The sequence below is a fragment of the Motacilla alba genome, chromosome 1 (assembly GCF_015832195.1).
Source record: "Motacilla alba alba isolate MOTALB_02 chromosome 1, Motacilla_alba_V1.0_pri, whole genome shotgun sequence".
Classification (NCBI taxonomy): domain Eukaryota; kingdom Metazoa; phylum Chordata; class Aves; order Passeriformes; family Motacillidae; genus Motacilla; species Motacilla alba.
In genome coordinates this window covers 109163560-109190692 of record NC_052016.1, presented here as the reverse complement: position 1 = coordinate 109190692, position 27133 = coordinate 109163560, and the positions used below count along the sequence as shown (strand labels likewise).

The 27133-nt window shown below is 38.6% G+C and overlaps 1 protein-coding gene across 2 annotated transcripts in view; it reads left to right on the top strand.

Annotated features, from left to right (window-relative positions):
* The window catches only part of MAP3K15 (mitogen-activated protein kinase kinase kinase 15), an 84030-nt gene that overhangs the window by 19996 nt on the left and 36901 nt on the right, over positions 1–27133 (top strand). The window contains exons 2-7 of one of the 2 annotated variants that reach the window (XM_038130578.1): positions 6017–6156; positions 9930–9953; positions 15020–15091; positions 19400–19593; positions 21774–21942; positions 23608–23714. In XM_038130578.1, the coding sequence (XP_037986506.1) occupies positions 6017–6156; positions 9930–9953; positions 15020–15091; positions 19400–19593; positions 21774–21942; positions 23608–23714 (706 nt within the window). The remainder of the gene's footprint in view (positions 1–6016; positions 6157–9929; positions 9954–15019; positions 15092–19399; positions 19594–21773; positions 21943–23607; positions 23715–27133) is intronic. The other variant, XM_038130588.1, reaches the window with a different exon arrangement.

Here is a 27133-nt window from a genome sequence, read left to right as displayed (position 1 = left end):
CTTTCAGAATTTTTGCCACTTGATGCCCAGGTTTTCAGAATTCCCAAAACACTTGACAAATCTATTAAAGCTGTCGAAAGGAAGATATAACTATAGGATACAACTATAAGATATAACTAAGTTTAGATTTTGCTTCATTTTATAGTCAGACTGTGTATATGGATAATGTATTAGAACTGGAATTCTCTGTGTTATCTTCTCAAGGTAACAATAATTTTAAAATAGTGAATTCAAAATTATTTGGCCAGTATTTAAGTATTCTGTTCTCCAATTCGTGGTTGGTGTCATTAAAAAAACCTGATAATGTCACTTTTTTTTCAGTGCTTACTATATGTGAACAGAAAGAAATCTTTTTTCCCACACTAATATGAGGATTCATACCTAATTTAATTCTTATTTTTCCTGTCCTTTGAATCACTTCCTTTTGCCTTTGAACTAAACACCATTTCCAAAGGAAGTGCCCTCCGTGCATCAAAAGGTTTCAGACATCCAGTGTGCATGCTTGTGTTTCCTGTTCTGAGGAAGGCTGGAATTTGCAGTCAAGGCTTCAGCCACTCTAGGATTCTTTTGCAAAAGTTGCAGCTTATTAAACAATCTTCTTAAGGTGCTTTCTAAGCAATTTCTGAACTATTGTAGTTCATTTTAATTTTAGTATTTATACAGAAGTGCAGCACTTGGTTTTAATCTACAAGAAGCTAAGTGTACCCTGAAATATATATGAAGTTGTTTTTAAAATGCTGTTTGATGTGATTATAACATATACAAATCTATATTGCAGGGCCAATCATTACTGATTTGTTGGTTTTTATTTTTATTGCCAATTCTAGCCATATAGCAAACCAGTGATGTTAGCAAAGTTCATGCTATAATATTGCAAACTTGAAAAAGTTGAATTGCAATACCAGAAGTTCCTAAATTTAAAAAAAGAGCTTCATCATCTCCTGGGTCTTTCAGCATCTAAGGCAATATCTGGGTTTAATTTGGTGCTTTAAATTATAATTGGAACAATTTTTTTTTCTGAGAAAAGTGAGCAGATTTTTACAGGATACCATGATTATAAAGCAGTAAGATTTAAATGAGACTTGATTCGTTATGAGAGCCATAATATCATCACAAATATTGACAGTATTTTTACACTTACATTGGCTTGTGCCTAGGATCTAATGGAGGGCACTGACACTTTGCTGGTATAGCAAACTGTGCTGAAAAATCACTTCAACAGTTCTGTTGGTAGTTGCTACAAATGTGCTTTGTTACCTTGAGCTTCCCAGTTTCTGGGAGTATGGGATGTATTAAGGTTGAGAGTGGTGTGCCATTTGTTTTAGCTGAAGTGGAAGCACAAAGGGTTCCTGGTTTTCAAATACACCAGCTTTTAACATAGTTATTTCCCTGTAAAAACTTTGGTATTGTCTTCTCTAAAGAGCTGTGCAGAAATCAAAATTAATGTGTATCCCGAATTAAGGATTTTAATTTCTTTTTCTTTAGGAGTATTGTTCTTCTGAAGAATTTGACAGTTTTCTTCACTGGTTTTCAAGGAATTACATATTTTTTTACTTATTGACTATGATGCAAGTAGCCAATCAACTGAAGCAATATTTATGTAAAGGTTCATAATTTGCAGGGTGCTAGTGAATAGCAAAGGGCTGAGTTCTGCATTTCCCTCCAATAAGATTTCTATTGTCACGTTAGGTTTGGAGGTGTATTTGAAATCTGTTATGTGTAGAAAGGTTCCAAATGCTGAAAAATAATGAATCCAAAGTAATGGTGTAAGGTTCTTGCTCTGCACATGGATAAGGCTGGGTGGAGGTGAGTCTTAGATTAGAAGTTGAAAGCAGTGCAGACTTTTGACCTTTTTCTTCTCTTAGGCCTCCTAGAATCTATTTAACGATCAGCATATTTCAGGCTATTAATTTTCTTCTGTTTATTACTTCGTAACTTACAGATCCCAAAATCTGATGCCTAAATTGTCCTTTTGGTTTTGCTAACAATTTCATAGATCATAAAAAAGCCACGTGAAGACTTGTGGTTTATTTAGATCATTAATTATAGGATGTCTTCAGGTGCATTTTGATATAGAGAAATAAGTCCTCTGGTCTTAACCTGTTTAATAATGTTTTCCATGTTGAATTATTTATTAGTTTCATAGTCTCAGATTTTACCACAGTTAATGATGTCTAATCTTCATTTCAGTTGTCACAGTTATTTGTCTCTTCTCTGTTCTCCTAAGACACATTAGTGTTAAAATATGTAAACTGTGGTAGAAGAAATGAATTATGTGCCATCTGCTGCAACAATGCAGAGACCTAATCAAGACTGTGTAAGCAATAGTGCTGAATTACCTTAATGCACTACAAATGCACACATACCATAATCATTTTATAGTGGAAACAAAAGCCTAGACAAATGAACTGCAATCACATAATGAATTGAGATCAGTTTTTGGGTTCATGACAAAAATTGACTACTTTCAGGATGAAAATTGTTTAATGGGCAGCTTCTAGAGAATAAAATGAGTTGAAAAGACATGCTATGCTTAAGAAGAAATGAGGGAGAACACATTTTTATGGGTATGCTCTTTTGAACACGAGTTGCTAATGCAGAAAAGGAAGCCAAAAGTTTAAATATTCTGTTCCAGAATAATTTGAAATTGGTCATATGCAACATTAAGCACATCCCCACGCCTCTACTGCATCTGGTGGATGCATTGTACAGATTTTCACTTGGAAGCCTTCTGTCTTTCCAGAGGGGCTGTACCTTCCCCTGCTCTCTTTCCTTCTGAACTTGGGAAACCCTCTCCATTGGTGGTTTAGACCTGTGTGAAATATTTCATTATCACTTAACATTCCTCATGTGTGATAAGATTTGATAACAATTGCCACTGGCTTTTGCTTCACCCCTGTCTGTACTGGAGATTGAACCTAAATTTGTCAAGGGAAGTCCAGAAGTACATTTGGCTGACCAGGCTCTTTTGTTATGGAGAGTGGGAGTTGAGAATGAACTCTGATTGACTTATGTTTCTATTCATAAATCAAGTTTTGCAAAGCCCATACTAATGTTGAAGTCTTTACTTTTAATGTGTCTCTGCAAGTTTAAGGAAATTCTTATCTCTCTTATCAGCCATTCTAAATGCACGGTTGAAGTGCAGGGCTACATATCTTGTTTTTAAAAGAACTGTAAATGAAGAATTTTAGCGTAAATTATGAGAAAAATGCAAGATAACTGAAACAGAAGTATTTTTGGTGTTGCATACTAGCTTTGTTCATTACATGACTCACAAAACTGCCTTACTCCAAGAGAGATGTACCCCTGAAAACAGTAGTTCTCAGGGGCGTGCTTAGACCCAGCCATGAGTGACACTGAGCTCTGCACTCTCAGCACCCCATGCACTGGGTGCATCCCAGGGATCCACTGCTTTTATTAGTGCTTACTGTGGGTCATATTTTCTCCACCCAAATGTGCATTAATTTCATGGGCCCTCTGTCCCCGTGCTGCATTAACTAGCACATTAGTAAAGCTGCTTTGTAAGTAGATCTTTTTCCTCCCTGCTCCAAGCCTGCTGCTGTTACTCCTGGAGGACTTGGAGAGCTCCAAAGGAATGCAGTTTGTCATCTCTGCTCTAGCCCACAGCCAGGAGCACTTTGCCTCTGTCTGCTGTCGTTTACTTCTGTGGCATTCCTTGACTTCTGTGCTCAAACTGAATCCACTCAGTTGTGTTCCTGGAGCTTTTTTTAACTTGCATACATATTTTTGTGACACATCTTCATCTCTACTACTCTGCATTTTGTTTGATTTTTATTTTGTCTTATTCACGCCTGTGTTTCTGAGGTGTGAATTAAGCAAGGGAAACCTGTTCTCATAAATCTTTTAATCATGCGTGAATTAATATCTAAGGGATGAATAACTACTCTTCTAAATGGAGGGGCTTACTTCTCTTCTTGTGTCCATTTCATGTGCTTTTGATACCACTTACATGGCTATGGAGCAGCAATTAACAGAAGACAAATTTCAGTTGTCAACCAGATGTGGCAATGAGCTGTGTATAGCCCTGTTTCAATGAACTCTGCTACAAATCATTGCTCTCATTGTATTGTAAAATGTAATATCTGTGCACTGTAAGAATGCATTATCTGAATTCCCTTACCAGGATGATGATGATTTTAAATTCACAGTATGCTGATTCCCCAAAAACACTCTTATACAAGCAATAAAAACCATCCAAGCTCCTAATTTTTTTCCCTAGATGGTATTTAATTCTCAGTCTGCTTGTTCGTTTCTCTTAAATTTGTTCTATAGATAATTTATGTTTTCCAAAAGGATTTTGCAATATTGGAGTAATCTTGACTCTATTGAGTTTCTGGAGCTGGTGTTTACTTCTTCAAGCTCTCTCAGTTTACATAACACTATGGTGTGCAATACACTGAGAATTTTATTCATGCTGCAGACAGCTGGCTAAACACTGGAACTGGAAAGATCATCTGTAGATGGTGCAGGATTTTAATTTTATATGAATAAGGGGATTTTCTTATGCCTTGACTTTGTGCTGGGATTTTGTTTCTTTGGTGCGGGAGGGAGGTGCATTTGAATTTTTTTGTGTGTTTTGTTGGGGTTTGGGATATTTTGGGGTTTGGGGGTTTTTAATGTTTGTTTGGTTTTGCTCCTGAACAGTGATGTTTTGGTCTTAAAGCAGGTCTTCAGACTCAAAATGTTCCTTGTGCTTTAACAGGGGTCTCATAGTAATCCAAGGGACTGGCTGACCTCCATGTGGTGTGTCAGAATGGGCTGAAGGAATTGTACAGGAGCATATATTTGTGGCAGGTTTTTCCAAGAAACTGCCTACTAAGTATGGAGTATTGATTCTTGTGATGCAACCAAGGTTAACTGGCTGCTGCATTTGGGTCTCAGCCATCAGATCTGCTTTTAGATTTCTTGTTTACTGGTAGCTCACCCTTCTGTCTTTCCCCACATGTACCAGGCACTGTCTGTTACCCCTTCAGAGCTGTAGAATTTACTGCCCAGCTGCACTGAGTCTCTGGAATCTGTTTTGAACCTCAGACTCCCCTGTGGTTTCAATGCTAAGGCTCTCTTCTTATGAATACTTTGGATTTCAGTTCATCCATCTATCCCAAAGTGGTGAAAGCAGACAGACATTTAGATACAGACCTCTAAAAAACTTTAAAGCAAAATTTTCTTAGGAATATATAGGATATAAGGGTCAAGAAATAAAAACTCAGCATTAAGTGTCCTCTTCTCTGGTTACCCCTTCTTCCTGCATTGCTGTTTAGGTTGATATGAGAACGAAATGATGAAGTCAGAATCTTTTTTTGTCTGTATCTCAGCTGTTCTGCATAATATGGGATGTTTCTCACTAGCTCTCTGCACAGCTCTTCTTGCACAGATGTAAATGTTCTTACTTGTGTTTCTGACTTTCATTTCTGACTGGAGCAGTAAAGAAGAGCAGTGGAAGTCTTGCTCTGGCTACTTGTGACTGAATTCCCTCATTACAGTGCCATATCTTGAATATCTTGCCTGTAGCTTTTTAGAGTCAATTTTCAGAGTAATTTCCCATTCTTCAAACCTCAGCCTCTCAAAATAAACTTGGTCTCACAGTTTTCCCTGTTTTTCTAATTTACATTACTATTTTTAGATGTTCCATCCTGAATATTTGAAACTTCTGTCCTATGGGTATTCATGCTGTCAGGCCTCAGGGAGCAAGTGCAAAATTGCTTTTTTACCCGAGGCATTCCTGATGCTATGATTTCAAAACCTTAAGCAGGATTGATAAACTCAGCCTCGCAGTTAGTGTAACACTGTGATAATTTCATGAGTGGCTCTTATTTTTTATATGAAGGGTAAAATTTTCTTCTCTCATAAGAAAATGACCCTTAATTGAAAATGTTGACTTTGTCCAGTGTCTGTGTGTAATTTCAGGGTTTGTTTTAAATCTTGTGTAAGATTAAAATTGGGTTGAAGATTATTATTTTTTTTAGCTTTCTCTCTTCCACTTCTCTCATTTCAGATGTTGCAGTTGTGGACATGAGTGATATTTCCAAGCAACCATCTCTGTTCTACCACCTTGGCGTGCGTGAAAGCTTTGACATGGCCAATAATGTTATTCTGTACCATGACACTGATGCTGACACTGCTCAGTCTCTCAAAGTAAGGTTCTCACTTCACAATGTGCTTTTCAGAAATATCTGTATACCTGATCCTACAGATGTTTGTGTTTTTTTGAAACTTACATTTAATGTAATTCCTGATAGCTACATAATTAAATCCTGCCAAGAAAAAGCAACTATTAGCAAAACCAGTAATAATAGAAGAAATAAATGCTTTTTCTGTGAGAAAAGATTCATAGTGTGGTGCTGATTTTGCTTCAGGTAGTTAGACTTGGAATTGAGAGTACGGGTCCGATTTTTTCCTTCCTTTCCCTCTTTTAATTAGACTACATGTAACAAAAAAAAATTATAGCCTGTATAATAATAACTTGAACAAGGGCTGTATTGCAGCCTACTCCTATGTAAGCACTTCTGTCAGATGAGGTTTGTATTTCCTAGGTGCTGACTAGCTAAGACTACTCGAATCTCCTTTTTATTGCTGTTTGAAGATAGGAAAAGACATCCTCACCAAATCTTTTTATAGGGCTGTTGTTCATTTTTATAGTAGGATAATACATGCTATACACTTAAGTCCTGAAATTGCTGTTCTGGATGCAAGTCATATATTGTGGATGTTTCTGCCTTTCTCAGTGCAGGTTGTCTTTATTTTACATCACGTTTAGACTTTTGTCCTCTATATCATCTGTTTCTGCTTTTATTATCATCCATTTTCTTGCTACCTTCACTGAGAGAAACATTGTTCATGCTTTGTTGTTTTTTTCCTTATTTTGAGTTATTGCCCCTGGCTACTTCGTTTTTTTCTACGCCATTAGTGTCCAAAAATCCTTTTTGGAGTTCTCCAACCTCTCTTGATTCTGCAAGAATATTAAGTCTCTTTTTTCCCCGGAAAAGCTCTGTTCTGTCACGGCTTCTCATTCTTCTTCTCTGCTCTCAATGTCTTTGGTTTTGCTCTCATGTGTCTATAACCCATACTTCCTTTCTTCATTTGGTCGTCCACATACACATTCACATTCCATGTGGCCTAGAGTCCCAAGAACTCGGAGCTGGAGCCTGTCATGCTCTTTGCTCAGTGAGATTATCCGTATGGATACACGCTAAGGTATTACTGGCATGTCCTCTTTTCCTCCATCTAAAGAGGGTGGGCAGGCATTTGGCTTTTCATCCACTACTGCTAATGTACCTGACTGCCATGAAATGCTTCATGAACATTTTTATTTTTCATTAACACATTTTTGTCTTTCTTTATGCTGTCACTCAGATGTTCACAGAATCACAGAATCACAGAATTTCTAGGTTGGAAGAGACCTTTAAGATCATCGAGTCCAACCCATGTTCCAAGACCTCAACTAGATCATGGCACCAAGTGCCACATCCAGTCTTTTTTTAAACACATCCAGGGATGGTGACTCCACCACCTCCCTGGGCAGATGATTCCAGTATTTGACCACTCTTTCTGTGAAAAACTTCCTTCTTAATCCCAGCCTGTATCTCCCTTGGCACAGCTTGAGACTGTGTCCTCTTGTTCTGTCTGTTGTTGCCCAGAGAAAGAGACCGATCCCAGCTCAGCACAGCCACCCTTCAGGAAACTGAAGAGAGTGATAAGGTCACCTCTGAGTCTCCTTTTCTCCAGGCTAAACAACCCCAGCTCCCTCAGTTGTTCTTCATACAGCTTGTGCTCCAAGCCCCTCACCAGCCTCGTTGCTCTCCTTTGGACATGCTGTCTGATCAACTTGGTTCTCCCAAGGATGTGCCCAAGTCTGGGAAGCACAAGCTAGTTGTTTTCTATTCGTTGCTGCCCAGTGAGGATATTGGCTTTGATTTCTGCACTTCGTGCCAAAGATCCCACTCAAGCCCTGCTCCATAACTGGAGTGTTGAAGAATCTCCAGGATTACATCCATCTGTGGTTGGATGTTCAGACTGATTGTTGCCAGACCGTGCAAGTCTTTGCACTGTCAGTTCTAAAGCTTTTTCTCTAATAATGTAATTCTCAAGTCCAGGGACTGGGGAACACCAGAATGTGACGGGGTCACTTAAGGCCAGAAAAACTATTATCTGCCTTCATCTTTCTTCTTCTAGGAACTCTGTCAGTGGCACTGATATCTTACTTGTCCTTCAGTTACTTGCATAACCCCCTTGGCCTATAGCATATCTTAGATGGGATCATAAGACTTGATTTAAGTTGCTGGAACCAGCTAGGACATTTAAGCTGTTTAAGCTGGACACTGAGACTGGGTTCAGTGTTCTCTTGTCATTGATATCTCTTCAGCAATCGAGCCCCAGTTCAGTGTGGATAGCATTCAAATATGCTGATATGCTTTTCTAAGGAATACTTCAGAAGATAGGCAGGGACTGTTCATGGGGTATTTCAAAGAACAGTTCATGACACATTTCCCGTCATAGGTGCTGGATGGTTTCAGAAGAGTTAATTTCCCCCTATTGAGAAAGATTTAGCTGCAGTAGATAAAGCTCTGTTGGAGATACTTGCTTAGCTAGATAGACATTAGTTTCCAGATATGTAGTATTTCAGCTGTCTAAGCTTTCCATCACTTTTGTTATTAAGTATTTTATTTGGCTTAAGGAGTTTAGGCTAATTAGAAATTCCATTTAGGTTTTGGTACCTTTTTGATCCTCTGATGGTGTTTCTTTATTCTGAAGTTTATGAGCCATTTAGTCAGGGTTCATTTCTGTTCAGAATTGTATTACTTCACTTGGACCTAGGTTGCTGTGCACCCTCTTAAAAATGGTGCACAGCCTGAGTGTTTTAAAGGCAATATTGATGTTACAGCTGTTACTTTTGCTGAAGATCTGTGAAGTTCTGGCAACCTGACTTCATACAATTTATCTTGTAGCCATCCTGAAATTGTCCCAAGAGTTGTCTCTTGAGGTTTACCAATGTTCTTTCAAAAGAACCTAGTTCTGAGGATATAAAAGAAGATGTAATCTGGGTTTCAAGAGAGTCATATCTATAAAGCTAAACCTCTTAAATGCCCCCTGATACTTTTGCCCCCTGTCTTTGAGGAAATGGGTGCATGGGCATGGGCTGTGCAGTGGTTATCCAAGTGGATTTCAGGCTGTCAGATACGAAGTTGCTCAATCAGAATCATCTCAGGTTGTCAGAGCACATTTAATTCAACTGTATTGACAGCCTTGATTAGAAACAAGTCTATGTCTAATATTTGTAGCGTGGCTTACCTGACCTCTTAGTTGGACTAAGCCGTGTTCATTGAAGGTATAATTCATCACCCAAGAGAAGAGGTTACTTATCAGCAACTAGATATCACTGAGGTCTGGTTTGCATGCCCGTTAGTTTATCATCTGCTTCATTGTTTCAGTATCTCTCCTTAGATTTTGAGGTGAGAAGAATTAGGATGTAGAAGGAATATGTTGGTGTGTACCAATCTGTGTAACAAAGGGGCTTAGGTGTGTGAATTATACTCTTTCAGAGAGAAAAACCCTCCAGCTTTGAAAGCCTTTGCCTCACAAATGCTCAGAGAGTGACTGGGTGTGCCCAGTCTGAGAAACTGCAGTTACTGCTAAGTACAACTTTCTTTATTTTCTGAATACTTTTTTAAAGTAGGTTTTTTCGCTGAATTGTTAATTTTTTTCCTAACCTGAGCTTCTGAGATTCTTCTTGATGTTGTTCTGTCCCTTTACTGGGAATTTACTGGGGCAGGAAATCTGGATTATGCTGTGAAGAACACATTTGTGTGCGTACATATATATATGTGTATGTATAGCAGTGGTTTTTATTGGAAATAATAATTCACAGTAAAAACAAATAAACATTTCTATTATCTTTTTTCCCCCCACAGGATATGGTCTCTCAGAAAAACACAGTAAGTATTAAATCCACATTCATTTTTAAACACAAAATGAAGATCCTACATTTGAAGCAACTTTAATACCGAAGCTGCCAAGCATACATATGCTCTGTGTGATTAAAGGCAGTTGTTTTACCCATCTATAACTCAAACTTTTGGAAAACTTATTGACACTCCAAAGTAACACTAGATTTTAAAGCTACTTTTCCTTATCAATTCCTTTCTAAGTTGTAGAAAAGTGCCAGTAGATATAAGTTTTACTTGTAGGTTGACAAATCCAAATATAAACTCAGAAATTCAAAGTCTCTTTTTCCCTCTACCACTATCACCCATTTGTGCAAATGTGGATGTTTGTGATACCTTAATGGGATTTGCTTTTGTATCTCTGTATACCTTTCCTCTAACCTAAAAATTCACAGATTTACTTAGAAATGCTTATTTCTTAGAAAAGCTTATTTCCCAAAGTAAAAATATTCTTACACCTAATGCAAATAAAGCCAAAGAAATAAGTTTGAAACAAGATAAAATGTAGGAGCTATTAAGGCTTTTTGAAATATGCCACGATATGTTATATAGTTGTATATTTTGCCACAGTTCACACCATGTCAGTGGTTATTTTCATTAAATCCTCTGCACTGTTATTTTGAGGACGACTAATTTTTCAAACCTCTTCCCCTTCCATTTATCCTTTCTGTTTCCTCCCATTCACTGTATACTTTTATTTTCTTCTAAACAATATTGAGCAGGATTAAGAAAATTAGGTGTTCTTAGAGTTTGATAGTAATTTTAAAGAGAACTGGAAGAAAGAATGCATTAGTCACAGGAGTTTATTTTGAGCTGCTGTTACGACTTGGCCACAGTGCTCCACATAGGCTAAAGATAGATCAGGTTTAGCACATGTAAATGCAGGTCACCCTTCCTGGCTGTCTCAGGCATCTTTGAACCAGTTTGACCTATGTGGTGGGAACTGCATTTACTGCTCTGTGGCTCTGTGAAGGGGAACTCAGAATGTGGCAGATTTGCTTGTGGATGCTACTATCCATCAGCTGGTGGATGACCAGAATTTCAGGAGCGTGCGTTCTCCCTTCCAGAGCAAGAGGGAGAATTGTGAATGTGCTGTTTGGTGGTAATATCAGACACGGAGTAAACAAAGGGGAGGGTGGCAAGTTCAACCTTGCAATCAGATTAGCAGCCTACAGTCTTTTCTTTTGGCAGAGTCTTTCTCCAAAAAGGGGGGTATTTCCCTTCACACTGAACAGAAGATTGAATTACAGAATGTGCTGAGTTGGAAGGGACCCATCAGGATCATTGAGTCCAACTCCTGGCCCTGCACAGGACACTCCTACGTCACACCACGCACTGAGAGCATTGTCCAAACACTTGGTGAACTCTGTTGAGCTGTTGCTGTGACCACTTCCCTGGGGGGTCTGTTCCAGTGCCCGACCACCCTGTTGAAACTTTCATTGATGTCCAACCTAAACGTCTCCTGACTCAGCTCCATACCTTTGGTTCCAGTGACATGGTTTCTATGGTGGGGTCTGGTATTGGACCTGTAAACACCTTGTGGCTCGCAGAAGGGGCAGGGAGACATCCCTAAGCTAGGATCCTTAAAAAGGAGGGATTGTCTAACCCACTTTCTTCAAGCACTTAAATTAAGAAAAAAAATTGTCAGTAAGATACAGTGAGGTAAAAAATGAATGACTTTAAATACCAAGTATGGATCTTCTTTCTATTACTTGAAGTTGTTCATACCTTCTATTATTAGATAAATGTGCTCCCACATTTTGTTCTTTTGTATCAGTATTTTTTTTCAGAAATCAGAACAAACTCACAAGCAAGCTAAATAATTCGCAGGATAAAACTATGGTTTTTTAGGTCGAATTTGACTTCAAATAGACAATTGATTTCCCCTCCTTTCAAATCCAGTGAGTTGTGACAAGAGGTTTGCAGTTTACCACTGATCCAAAATGGTGCCACTGCTTCATTGCTTGGTTAAATATTTTACAACTCTTTGGCAATGTCTTGTTTGAAGTGAATTCTAATCAGGGTTGCTGTGCTTGTTAGGTAGGTACATAATTGGCATGAATTTGTTAAATCTAGTCAAATATATAGTTAGATAACCATTTCAGTTCAATTGCTGAATATTAGATGCAATAGTTAATTCCCCTGTAGTAGAGCTTTGTGTTTTCCTTTCACTTGTCCTGAGTGTAAAATGTGGGTATGCCTCTGCTGTAACTGTGGAATAGCAGAGCTTAAATATGCTTTTTATCAGGGGCTGGAGGCATGGTGCAAAGAGGAGAGATATCTCCTAAGCCTTCCTCCAGCCCAGTGGTAGCCACAGGAGTATCATTGCAGGAGAGGTTTTCTCCATGCTCTCCAGGCTCTGTGGCCATGCATCTGCCGGGTATGTAAGGAAAGGGGAACAGCTCAGATTGTTGCCAGTCACAGCACACCTTTGTTCCAGCAGCAAGAGTGAAACTTTCTGCGCTGGCTGCTGTAGGTTAGAGCTTTCCCTGAGGTTTCCCTGCTCTCACCTTTCCTATTTATCCTACAAATCTCACATCATCTACAAAGATGCAGAAAAATCTTGGCAGAGAGGAGATGTAGAGCCATGTTGAAGTTGCAGAGAAGGTGCATGTCTAATGTGTCATTGGGGCAATTTCCTTTGTGTATCACAAGAAAGCCTTGAACAGAATGAATATTTTCCTTGTAGAGAAAACATAATTCTGATTCAGCATTTAGAGGAGGCAAGAGCAAGGAAACTGGACATAAAGCTGAAAACAATGCAGAGAAAAAAAAAGTCAGCATTCAACTGAGAGTTGGCCTGAGTATAGCTGATCTAACGGTGAAAATTATACAGCAGACAGCTGCAGTGGTGGGAGCCTGAGAGATTTAATAGCTTAAAAGAGTGTGAGTAGGAGAACTTCCTTCCTTCCTTCCACCATCCAGGAATGCAGTTTTCACAGATAAGATGGAGAACTGTGATTCAGTTGTACTTGACTTCCCCAAAGAAGCAGTTAAAATTCTGTATTGACAATTTATTGCATACTTGGATGTGAAAGGAAAGAATTATTGTCTATGGGAGTTCAGTTCCTAAGGAAGAATTGCCCTGGCATGAAATTCAAGATCAAGATTCTGTGTCCCATTAGTTAAATTTCCTTCTGTAGAGCTCCTCTGAGCTTTAAGGACATTTCTGTTAGTTTTAATAAAGATTGCACAGCTTCCTAGTTTCTGTCAGAATTATTATCAATGAAATAAATGGCCAATATGCAGTCTTGCAGAGCAGGTGCCAATCTGGAATAATGGACTGAAGGACAAAGGAAAGAAACTTACTTACGGAAAATGCTTGTGCTTTGGAGTTTCTGTAGACGTCAGCTAAACATTGGTTTACTGGAGAAATGAAATTTCAAGGATTTTCAAAATCAAAAAATGCTTTAAAAAATAATGTTTCCCCAAACCAAATGTAATAGATAAAATCCATTGGGAAGTTTTTCTATTTTGATTCAGATGGTTTTTTCCATCCTTGATTTTTTTTTTTTTTTAAATGACAGAAATTTCATCTGCTTCTACAGGATCATAATTAAGAAATTATGAATAAAAAAAGTTCAAGATTAAGTGAAGAAAAGAATGAATAAGGGGCTTTAGTAAACTGCTGGAGTCAGGAAGCAAAATGTGCAGTCCTTTGGGCAATAGGATAGCTCTAGGATTGGTTGCACATAGTTTGAGATGCACACTTCAATCCATTCAATTTGTTTGAACGAGGCATTGAAAATACAAACTAGAACTTTCCACTATGGAAAAATTATTATACCGAGTACAGAACATAAGGAGAAAGACTAGTTATTTGTTCTTTAGTTTATAATATGCCTGAAGAAATTTTAATAACCCTGTTAATTGCATTCAGGGAAGATGCTGAAAGGAAGGTAGGCTGGCTATTTAACCAAAAGGTTATATCATTGTGTACTTAGGCCTGTGGGCCTGGTGAAATATTTTTAGAGATTTAAATGGTTATTTTTCATGGAATCCTGTAGCAGCTCTTATATTAAGCAGTGAATAATATTTGGGCCATGGAGGAGTCATTAGCAAAAAATCTTCTTGATCTAAAGGGAACTGGATTGCAATTTATCCTTACCACAAGGAATTTTTATGTTGAAAACTCTTTTTTTTTTTTTTTTTTTGTAATTGGCAGAAAGTTTCTTCAGAGGTTTCAGTAGCTGTATAAATTAGACTGTATATACGTTTCAAGGCAATGAACATTTAAGAAAACGCAGTGGAAAGATTTTGGCACTCGGACTCAGATTCTCCATTTCAGTAGCCTCTGTGGATTGTAATGAGAGCCAAGACTCTGAACTATTATTACATTATATGAACTTAATTGTCCAAAGTAGTATTATTGCAGAGTTGCTTTCTATTTTTTATTTTCTGATTATTTTTACAATGTATAATAGTTTATATGATACAGTCTTTTTATGATATATTTCTAAAAAGGCCTGAGGAAGCAGAAGTGTCAAAAGGGATTATAAAAGGGCACAGAATGAAAGAGCAGGAACATCTTTAATTCAGTAATTTTTCTTTTTGGGGGGAAAATAGTGCAAAGGCAATGGGTAACCAAAAAAATGCTGATTTTGATGCTTTTAATAATTAAATATGCCACTGTTATTTTAGATAGTGAAAATTAAGGATTTTAAAATTTTTGTGTGAAAGTTAGTTTTTTATGGAAATATTACCGTGTCAAGCAATATGTAGTGGCTGGATTACATTAAACTAATCAGATAATGAATCTGACAGGTTCATAAAAATAAGAACTGAAAACATCCTAATGATGACACAGGAGATGTATAGCCATATAAATCATAAATAAGAGAAATCCAAAAGATAAGACAGATAAGAGAAATGACAAAGTTTTGAACTGTTTTCTTTGCCTTGTAAATATAGTCTTGCTGCAAATATCTATATTCATTTTCTGTTGTTTCTTTCTTTAATTATTTCTTTATTCATGTCTCATGTGTGTCTTTTTGTTTCTTATGGTGTTTTGTGGTGGTGTGTTTTCCTCTTTGTTGTTTTATTTCAATTTGGAGTAGATTGCCAACCTCAAAGCTTTTCTTCGTGTTCAAGTACCTCCTGAATACCACAGTGGTAATCTAATAGGCAAAGTATGTATCACTTTAAATCTGCTTTCTGTTGAATAGATACGCCATTCTTTCACTGTGTTTCTAGCCATGTAAACATACATAAGGATGATTTAAGAATAATGCTTGGCAGGGTCCTTCCTTCAAGGAGATTGGAGTACTTGCTCCTTGCAAGCTAGGTCCCAGAAATTTAAAGTGTTTGTCTTGTGATAATCTCTCTTCCCAGTCTTTACATAAAAAACACTGCATTTATTCAGCTTTAGAAGAGGAAGTATTTTTGGAAGTTTATATCTTAATCACTGTAGTGGGTTGACTGTGGCTGGATGCCAGGCACCCACCAGAGCCACTCTCTCACTCCCCTCTGCAGCCAGACAGGAGACAGAAAATAGAACAAAGGGTTCAGGAGTTAAAAACTGGGAGAGATCACTTACCAAACACAGTTATGGGCAGATCAGGCTTGAATTAGAGATAATAATTGAATTTATTAGTAATAAAATCAGAGCAGGATAATAAGAAGTAAAATAAGACTTTAAATACAGCTTACCCCCTGCCCTCCCCACTCTCTCCTTCCAAGCACTGCTTCCTATCCCAGCAATGCAGGGAGACAGGGAATGGGGGTTATGGTCAGTTGATCACAGGTTGTTCCTCCCACTGCTCAGGGAGAGGAATAATTTCCCTGCTCCAGTGTGGGGTCCCTCTCATGGGAGACAGTTCTCCATGAGCTTCACAAACATGAGTCTATCCCTCAAGCAACAGTTTTTCACAAACTGCTGCGCCATGGGTCATTCTTCCTTGGGATGCAGTCCTTCAGGAACAGCCTGCTCCTGCGTGAGTCCCTCATGGGTTCCCAAGTCCTACCAGGAAACCTGCTCCAGTCTGGACTCCTCTCTCTACAGGTCTGCAGGTCCCTGCCAGGAGCCCACACCAGCATAGGATTCAAATGGGGTCACAGCCTCCTCTTACACATCCACCTGCTCTGGTGTGGGGCTCCTCCATGGGCTGCGGGTGGATCTCTGCATTCCTGTCATCCTCCATAGGCTGCAGGGGGCACGGCTGCTTCACCATGGGCTTTACCATGGGCTGCAGAGGAATTTCAGGTCCTGCATCTGGGCACCTCCTGCCCCTCCTTCTGCACTGCCCTTGGTGTCTGCAGCGTTGTTCCTCTCATATAGTCTCGCTCCACTTGTCTGTGACTGCACTTAGCATCTGTGCAATAACTTTTTTCCTTCTTAAATCTGTTACCACAGAAGAGTTACCATAATTTCTAATTGGCCCGGCCTTGGCCAGCAGCACATCTGTCTTGGAGCTGGCTGGCATTGGCTCTGCTGGACACGGAGGAAGTTTCCAGCAGCTTCCCACAGAAGCCCCTCCTGTAGCCCCCAGGGCCCTCCCACTACCAAAACCTGGCCATGCAAATCCAATACATGCTTATATGGCAAGATGGATAGGAATGTGGTGTCACAGAAAACCCTACCACTTGAGACAACAGTGAGTTAAACTCCCTGAACACTCAGGAGTTTGTGATATCTTGGAGTCAATGCAGTTCCTTTTACATTACTTTCTATATTTTCCTTCTAACTCTTTAGTGAGGGGGAGTAAGCATTCTTGGTACTTGAGTGAGTGGTAAAATTAATAGCATGGCTCTAGTAAAATAATTGTGCTATTAGTATGGCAGGAATAATTCCCTCCTTGACAGTGCAGAGATTTTTACTCAACATTACTTCATTGGGAGAAAACCTGCCTTTCATTCAAGTGTAGCATCTCTGTCACAAAGTGACAGTTGCACCAGAATAACTTTACCAGTACAATCTAAAAAACCTGTTTATATTAAGATCAAAAGTTTACTTTTAACAGCATAAAAAAACCCCTTGGAAAATACTGTAAGACAAAAACCACTCTACATTTGGCCTGGTAGCCTAAAAATGGCCTCTGTGGGCCTCACCCTTTCAGCCTCTCAGCAAAGGCATGGCTTTCTGCTTAATTCCTTTAACTATTTCACCTTTCTCATCTTATTTGCAATTATTCTCTGGGTTGTTTTTTTTTTTTCATGTTCTTAAATTTGTGGCTTGTTTTGTGATTTTAAAATGTTGTGATTAAATACAAAAGTTTCGGTGCTGGCATACATTATATGCTGGAAGATGAGCTATTCAGAGTTTTGAAGTTTTTTTCAGTCTGCTTGGCTGTAATTTTAAACTTAAAATTTCCCAAAATCAGACAATTAAAATATCCTAGCTTCTAATCCTGAAATTAACCAACTAATCATATAGTCTTGATAAGCTATGAAGTTATAATTTTATTACAATTAGATAAGTAATAGTTTATAGATATGTATACATATGTAGGTAGGGTTGCTACATACATTACTTACACCTAAGCCATTTATTAATTATCTTTAAAAAGCAATAGTTGGTCTCTGACAAGACAGTAATTTTCAATATTATTAGCTTTTGGTAAAAAACAGCATCCTGAACACAAGGTCAGAAGAAGCAAGGGTGCTATATTCAGCCATCTCTAATTTTGTTAGCATAAGAAAAGTAGATGGACTATTTTTTTACGTAATAAAGATAGGAAAGACTTTCCTAGGCCACACTGTCCATATGAAAGGGTTTTATAATTTATTATAAGTAAACATTGTACAGAAGAAGCTAGAAGACAGGAGTGTTTAATTGCATAGATTTCACTCTACAAAAGGAAACAAGAAATCTAAGTGAAATGGGTGATATGTTGGCTGGATAACAGTACATTGTTTGAGGATAAGATTAATACAGTGTTTCACATGTGTAATTATTTTTTTCTAAAAATTTCATTGCTTTTTCAATAGATGGCTGCAGCCCTTTGCATCTCAAGATTTTCAAATTGGATGGGCTTTTTCCATTGCAGGAATTGCTAATTTGCTGTTAAAGGTTTAAGAATAGACTTTATAGACAAGCAGCTTTTGTGTAGCCATGAATTTACTGTTTATTTGAATAAACCTGAGACAAAACTGTGCTACCATATTGGTGGCTTGGGTTGCAGTTTTTCTGAGTTTTTTGTTGGAAAGTAAAGATAAAATCCAACAGATAATTATATGTCCAACAGATAACTGAATTGTCCAACAGATAACTGAATTATCCAACAGGGATAATTCAACTTAGGGTTTGTAAGGAAGGAATATTACTTGATCTTTATCTGCTAGAAATAATTTAACATTCTAAATCCTCGCTCAGATGAGCAACAGGATGCACTGATACAGGTTTTTTATCTGTAGTTTTAGTAACTGCATGCTGTACATTTTTAACTTCCTATGAACAATCTGTTTCTCCTGTCTAGTTTACTAATGCATTCAAAAGTGTGCCATCTTCATATCCTTTCTTTTCATGATCTCAGCCTTCTCCCATTGTTCAAGGTGACTCTAAATGGCTGTGGCTTTTCTCCATGCTTAGAGTACATGAAAAAAGGACAGATATGATTTTGCTGTACATGTTCAGTGCTGAGATGTCTCTAACGCAGTGGTAGTTGATCATGGCAGGTGTATCATGTTGACCTCTGCCTCAGTGCTCCCATCCAGTTACTCTCAAATATAAAGTTCACCTTCCTTTAAGCAAAGAATTGTCACAGCTGGAATGGGATCCAGGTGCTCCTCCTAGCTCTGGAAGCCTTCACAGTGGTCTGATTTCTGGGGTCTTGCTCTGGGGCTGAAAACTCTGAACTTGCTGGTTTTGGGCTCTGAAGGGCCATTTCTTCTGTCCTCATCCATTTCAGCACCGTGATTGTATTTACACATTTTATGTGGAATGTTACTTCTAGAATTTTATATACGAGTCCTACAAAGTCTGTTACAGAACATTTCAAAGTTTTGGGGTTTGGCTGGTTAGGCTTTGGATGGTAGCATGCAGCGGATATTTTGTAGGCTCCTCTGGATTAAACATCTCTATAAAGTCCTTCCAGTGTCTATGTTTCTGTATTTCTCTTATTGTGGGGAATTCTGCATCATATCTTTCCTAGCACAGGGTGAGCTTAGAGGATGCAAGTATGTCTCTGAAGCAAAAAAATTTTTAGTAGAACATCAGCTGGACCCTACTAGGGTCCGTGCATTACATTAAAAGGAAAAATTCAACAGTTTTGCTGTATTGTCACTTAACAGACCTGGAGCCTTATTCATCAGCTTTGTTAATATTTGTAACTTTTCCACACAAATTTCCTTGAACTTCATGCTTGTAAATCTTGTGTTAAACAGTGCACTAAAACTTCTTACACACCAGCACTACTCTAGCTGTTTTTTCTGTCAGCAGAAGATTCTGTGTATATTTCCACTTTCATTTGTTTTCTAAACTGTTCCTGTTTTTATTTTAGGCTTCAAGTGGCAATTATTATTTTATTCCATACATTGTCACACCTTGTGCTGACTACTTTTGCTGTGAAAGTGATGCCCAACGAAGAGCCTCTGAGTACATGCAGCCCAGCTGGGACAATATCCTGGGGCCATTTTGTGTCCCACTGGTGGACAAGTTTCTCAGCCTTCTCAAGGATGTCCATGTTACGTCATGGTAATGTTACAGCACATACAGTTCCAGCACCTTTGATAGTCTCTTTTTTGATATTATGAAAAAAGAAGATACGGAATTTCTAGTAGCATTGATTATAAATTTTTTATTTTTCACTGCACTTAATGTAGTGTCAAAAGAAGCTGCCAATTTTACTGCTTTTTGTATTCCTGGCCTGCAGGTGTTGCAGTTAACTAACCATGTTGTGCTAGAATTTGATTTATAGTTACTTTCTAGAAAGCAAAGGCAGTCCATGGGTAAGAAAAAGTGCTTAAGTTTTACAGTGTATAAGGTCATAATAGGAGCTAAGCTCAATAGATTCTTCATAGAGTTCAAAGCCAAAAACTGTCCTTTTCTGTCATCAGATAAAATATATACATGGTAGCAATGGGCATAAAGTTGTAATTCTCATGATTTGTTTTTATTTATAAGTATTAACCTTCTGGTACCGCTTAATAAACATGATACTGCTTAGCCATTTCTACAAGGGGCTGTTGGAGTTTTGAGAATTGGGGCTGGAGAAGGAGGTCTTTTCTTTCTCACTTGGTCACCCTGTATTCTGCAGCTATTTCTGTTTTGTATGTATTTCTGGAAAACACTCTTGGAGACTGAGTTTCTAGTTTTTAATTTTCCTAATGTCTGAAGCATGAGGTAGCACTGAGGGCCCTCACATTTGTTTCCTCATTGCCATCCCACCCAAGTGAAAGGCTTGTCTAAAAAAAACTACTATTCTTTTTGCAATCCTGTGGATGACCCTCCTGTGACATCCTGCCCTGAAGGGGAAGGGAGCACCCAAGATTCCTAGATGCTCATGGTTGAAAGGAATGACGGAAGTCAGAGGGTCTGCAAAAGTCTGCAAAGTTTTGTTAGTAAACTGCACACTTGGCATGGAAATTGGTGTTTTAGTCCTTGACCTCCTAGTGTAAGGCACAGCAGAGGGTTTTGGATAAAGGGTGTAGGGTGAAAGGGAAGAGAGAAAGAGAGAGATAAATTAAAGAGGGGCAGAGAGGAGGAAAGAAAGAAAGAGAGATCACCCATCTTGGCTCTGGTGTCAATCCAGCTGGGGTTTCTGTGGTCCTGTAATGCATATGCAGGGCAAGCACCCTGGAATTTTTTGGGATTTTTTTTTTTTTATAAATAAGTTTTTCCCACTCTGGAGATCAGTTTCTCATGTGTATGCAAATCAGTTATGTGCAGTCTGTACTTGTTGATCTTTCTGGAAATGGGTTTGAAGTCTTTGGGGGCTGTTGGGTAGTCTTGATCCCACCTTGCAGTCCATGCCTGCTCTTGGCCTCGTTTCTGTGCTTGCACTGTATGAGGCTGTGCTTGCCAGTAGTGCTTACTGTGTTCTTGTTGCTTTGATTATAATGTGTATGAGACAGAGAACTTAATTTTCTTTGCTCATGCTAAGCAAGGTTTAATACTTTGAAAGACTCATTTGTAAACAAGAAGGGGCTTGTGTGCACTGGAGTATCTGTCAGGTGGCACCTGCTAAGTTCCAAACTAGAGACTCCATGACCTGCTTCAGGATAAATTTACCCCTAAGTAGCTTGTTGAGGCCATTCATACTTGTCATGCTGGCAATATATATATCCTTTTTCAATTTACAAAAGTGCTGATGTTGGATTGTGCACTGATGTTAGTGTAAATAAGATGAACTTATTGGAGCCTTTTACAGAGATCCTGCCCACCTTCTTATGTATTAGTTCATCAAAGAGATTGCAACTAGATCAGCTTTTGTTGGCTTGTTTTTGTTTTAGTTTCTGTGTTGGAAAGTCTCCTTCCAACTTTCATGATAAAATAATATGCCTCCTCTTTACATCACATTGGTGTTTCTTCTCTGTGTCACTTTATTATCTCAGGTGCAGCCTTTATGACACAAAGTGCCACATCTGTCAAGGTCAGTAATGGGGCAAAGAAATGCTCCAGTTTTCCTGTGTTGGTAAAATTGCTTCAGGATCCTGGTTATAAGCATGTTGATACATAGCCCCACGGTCTGAGGTGGGGCAAAGTGGACTATTTGTAAGTAGTTATTGAAAAATATTGAAACATTTTATGTGGGCCTGTCTTTGAGTAGATGATACTTTTTCTTAGGAATTATACTTTTTATTAGATGCGTAGCCATGTTTCATAAGAAATGTCTAACAGTCTTCTTCCCCTATGTCTCACTTCTATTTCTTTAGTGCCTATTACAAAGAAACACTGCTAAATGACATTAGAAAAGCTAGAGAGAAGTACCAAGGAGATGAACTGGCTAAGGAGCTGGCCAGGATTAAGCTTCGTATGGATAATACCGAAGTGCTGACTTCTGACATTGTCATAAACCTGCTTCTTTCTTACAGAGATATTCAGGTATGTGCTTAAAAACTAAGGTGGATTATTTTACTGTGCAATTTTCTTGTTTGTTCTCCTGTGCTTCTTTGTTTGTTAAGCAGAGATTCAAAGCTGACACTAAATGGGAGCAGTTGTTACATTGTTTAAGTTTGGATTGTCTTTTGGGCAGTTTAAGGGGATAGAGACTCTTACTTATTTTGCCTGTGAACAAGAGACTCAGATTAGGTGACTTCCCGAGGTCTCTCCCATTGCTTTTAGTAATTTTTAACTTCCTTAAAAAGAAAAAAAGCAAAAATCCCTACTGAATCAAAATGCTTGCCTTGCTCTTCTCTCCCCTACCTTTTCTCCTTCCCCCCAAAAAATTAAATATATTTAGAAATGAAGAAAACGCATTTGTTATGACCATTGTATTGGTTAGAGATGCCCAAATTGAGAACTATAATTCAATGAAACATTGATTTGCTTTTAAAATCTAACTGCACCTTTTTTTCTTGTTTTAATTTTTTAAAATAAATTCCGCTTTTGGTAAAACAGCTATTTTTTTCCAAATTGACAGTCTGTGTGTTTAACATCAATTTTCAAATATAATTTCAACCATTCTGTAGATTTTTTTTTTCCCATCAGGAGCTAGGTTGGTTATTTCTTTTGTATAAATGGGTTGTGAGAGCAATGGGTGACCACATCGTCCTTCATTACCAAACCTTCCATTCTGAAATGCATATTTTTCTTACAGCACTTTATCTAACTTCATTTGGATTGGCTCTGGTTCCCTTGAGAAATGTACTCGTGTCAAAACACATTTTGAACAAAAAGATTCAGTAACACAAGGCCCTTTGAAATGCCAGTACTAGCCTCTTCAGCACTGTAGATGTGGGTTACCCCTGAAAAACCCAAATGAGTGCACAAGTGGCTGATGCACTTCAGAGACAGCTGTGGCTGAGTCCACGGTGACCTGGTGAGGTGTCATTCACAAGAAGATCTTGATAAGGCTGGAAAAAGCCAGACTTGTCATCTCTGCTTCTGATATTGGGAGAGTAATTGATCACATTGGCTATAGGGATTCAGTATTTTGGGCATCGTGGTGAGGAAGAGGCAAGCACTGACATGGACAGAAAAAAATCCCTGTGTGCTTCTACACAGCCTCATGGCTGTTTCTCTTGGGAACAGTCACCTGAGAAGCTGTCTGTTGGGGTGGTCTTCTGGGCAGTCTGGACTTGGTGAAGGGAAGGAGAGATTTTGATTCTATTTCAGAAGGCTGGTTTATTATATTATGATATATATTACATTAAAAAGACCACACTATAACTATACTACAAAGAATAGAGAGAAAGATTCATCAGAAGGCGAGACAGGAATAGAAAGGAATGAATAACAAAGTTCTGTGGCTCCTAGAGAGTCCAAGAGCTGCTGCCTCCTGGATTGGCCACCAAGTAGAAACATCCTGCATTGACTAAGCAACAAAGCACCTGCTGCATTCCACAGTAGCAGGTAACAAATTGTTTATACTTGAAGCTGAGGCCCTCTCAGCTTCTCAGAAGAAGAAAATCCTCGCAAAGGGATTTTCATAAAATATCATACTTACAGCTGTCTAGTGATCGTGATACATTTTAGCTTAATGATGCTTTCCTTCTTTCTGTTTATTCTACTTCAATCCCTTTTTTTTTTTTTTTAATTTCACACCAGGACTATGATGCCATGGTGAAGCTGGTAGAAACACTAGAAATGCTTCCTACCTGTGACCTGGCTGATCAACACAACATTAAGTTTCACTATGCTTTTGCATTGAATCGGTAAGGGTGATTGATTGAGGTTGTTTCATTTTAGTGCTGTTCCACATGGGCTTATATGTAAATTTATAATGCAGATAACATAAAACTCCCTTCCCTTTCTGCACACGTTCATCACAGTCATCTCTCCTTAATGCCATACTTACTCTGCACCAGGACAGTTTGTAACTTTTGAAATTGCTCTTTTCCAACAACCATTGTTTTGTCAATGACTAGGAGAGAGTAGATCTGTTCCAAAGGCCACCTGACTAACTGCAGAAGACTCCAGTGACACCAAGGGGTTCTTGGTTAGTCTGAGGTTGTTTAATATGAGTCACTGATTATTCTGAATGTCTTCAAATGGTTAGTGTGACAGAGTTATGAGTGATTTATTAAAGTAATAGGTAAAAAGCGCTGCTTGAGCCACGAGTACACATTCATGATAGAGTTTGCTTGGAAGGCTGGATGGTCATCAGGACCTGCAGGCACATCATTACTTCAGGAAACACTGGAATATTATTGAACTCTTGTAGTTAGGTACAGACTTTTGTAGTACCTATATATAATAATTACTCCTTTTCTAAAGAATCTGCATTAAGATTGTCAGAGAAAATAGATCCCATGCAAATGAAATGACATTTAATAATAAAAGTAACTGTCTAGATGCAATCCACATACTATTAAAGATTGTGACCTGGCTAACTAAAGCTAAACTAAATTAGCTAGCTGATTGTGAATTAGCTAACTAAAAATCAGCATTGGACAACATCAGGATGGCATAAATCAAAAAGATTAAGAACTTAATAATAGATCTGGAAATGCAGTTCCTATGGCATTTTCTGGAAAATAGTAATAAATCTGTTCCTATCTGACAGTTTAATCAGACACAAGAGTAAGCAGTAAACTATTGCTCATAAAAATACTGCATATGGATTTAGCCCTTTTTTTCAGAACTTTAAAAAATTATTTCAGGAATTTGACTCAAAATGTTTACATTTGCCAGTAAGAATATTGCTAGAATCATGCCTTGTCCTTAGATAATGTCTTAATATAATCAGTTTTTAAAACTTTTTCATTTAGATGTGCATAACAAAATTGCCCAGCTCCTTTACTGTCTTGGTCTTCAAATTCTTTGTATTTTGAGCAGCATGTGCAATCCCTGCCATTAAATCTTCTGTTTTGACAATGCCAATAGCACCCTGGTAAGACAAGATAAAATTAATTGCTCATGAACTTGCTTTGCCTGTCAACAGCTTTCATTAAAATTATTATTAGCCCAATCCAGCATGATGCTCCTTGTTTTCTTTTGGGAACTATTTAAGCATTTCTATAGAAAAGGTTTTTCAGAAATAAATGAGTGGTTTTTCATTAGTAAGAATGCAGAATTTAGCTTCTACAGATGTTTTTGCCTTCTTCAAACAGAATAATGGACAAGACTCAAAAGCTGAGACTTAAACATTTTTTGAGCAAGTCCACTTAGTTCAAAATGACCCCTAAAATGGTTCATTTAGCAACTTACTTGCCTGAAAATTTTGAATCCCTAATTTTGTCTGTTTTAAAACCAAATTACTTTTAGTGATTTCTATCAGAAGGTATCTTTAAATAAAGAACTATATTTTCAGTTCTTATTCTATTAATTTCAACATACAGAACAGTATTAATGTTGTTAAGTAAAGCTGATTGAGCCCACCAGGAAAAAAAATACATCATATGTAGAACAGAATTAGCAGCTGTAAGAATATGTGACCCTGCAGAATGTTAATGTGTGCTTTGTGGTTGTGATATTTTGTGAAAATCCCTTTGCTAGGATTTTCTTCTCCTGAGAAGCTGAAGGGCCTCAGCTTCAAGTGTAAACAATTTGTTATCTGCTGCTGTGGAATGCAGCAGGTGCTTCCTCGATTGCTCAGTGTGGGATGTTTCTACTTGGTGGCCAATCCAGGAGGCAGCAGCTCTCGGACTCTCTGGGAGTCACAGAACTTTGTTATTCATTCCTTTCTATTCCTGTCTCGCCTTCTGATGAATCTTTCTCTCTGTTCTTTGTAGTATAGTTATAGTGTGTTTTTTTAATGTAATATATATCATAATATAATAAACCAGCCTTCTGAAATGCAGTCAAGATCTCTCCTTCCCTTCACCAAGTCCAGACTGCCCAGAAGACCCACGGTAATAAATGGTGACCCCAGACGTGGCAATAAATGGTGACCCTGGACGTGGCAATAGTGCTTAATTTCATTAAAAAGTATACTAGAACTGTGATCCGGAGAGAGTACTTAGTTTATTTCCTCTTGGACTCTGTAAGTGAGTTCTCCTGGCCGTTAGTGTCACTCGCATTGTCAAGTCAGAGTGACTGTCGTGCTGCACAGAGCCAGCCCCGTGGCAGGAGGGGCTGCGGGGCTGGTTCTGGGCACCCCAGGGCTCTGCTGCTTCAGCAGCTGGGCACAGGCCCGGCCTCAAGCACAGCTGGCTGTAGGTCCAGGTTAGCTAAGGCAAGGGACAGGAATGTTTCCCTTTAGGTTCTGTGCCGTTCCAGCCTAGCTGCATGTCCTCCACCTCAGAGCCAGCCTGGGTCTGCCCTGGCTTGGATCATGAGCAAAGCAAGCCCAGGCCTCACTGATGGGTGCTGTGCAGACAGGTCCTGTCATATGAAGGGCAGGCAGACACTTCCATGCTGATTTCTGGAGCCCTGATTCATCCTGTGGCAGGTGTTTAAGCACAGCCCCTTTCCAGATTGCTGTCTTCCTCTCTGGCTGCCATTTCAGAGCAGAGTTGAGAGCATCTTGGAGTTGTCATCTCTCATGTCTGTTATCAGAGGCTAACAATGGATGTTTGCAATTACAGGCTTGTGCTTGTTTCCAAGCTTGGGCAATCTGAATATATCACCGTCCTAGGGAGCAAAGGGCTATTGCTTTTCCAGTGTCTTAAGCAAAATAATTTGGATGTAACATAGGAACAGAGCAGACAGTGCTCCCTTCTGTGCAGGCACAGGCTTGTTTAATGCATTGTTCCTTGTTGCCTCCTAGCTGAGATGTAAGTCTGATTGTATCTTAATTTAGACATCTTTAGGTGTAAGTTCAGTCTAAATGTGCAACATGAGTATTTTCAATATTTGTGTTCACAGCTGTGGTGTGAAGTAAGATGCTGTGCAATTGAGGGCTGGGTGTTCCAGAAGTGGATGGCTGTTTGTTTCAGTCCATGGTGCACCTTGCCAGGGAGGCAAGCACTGTGTAAGGACCATTTTCTAATTGGTCTTATTTACCAGAGCTGGAGTTATAATGTCCTGGAAACTTGCAAAGAGGCCCAAGGGTATGCCAAATTCTGTTCAAAACAGAGTAGACTTTAAAACCAAACCCAGTCCTGGCATGAGGCCAGAACTGTGAAAATTTTAGTCTTTCCAGAGCACTTTTATCTTCCTTTATATTAAAGATGAGGACAGCTGCAGTCAC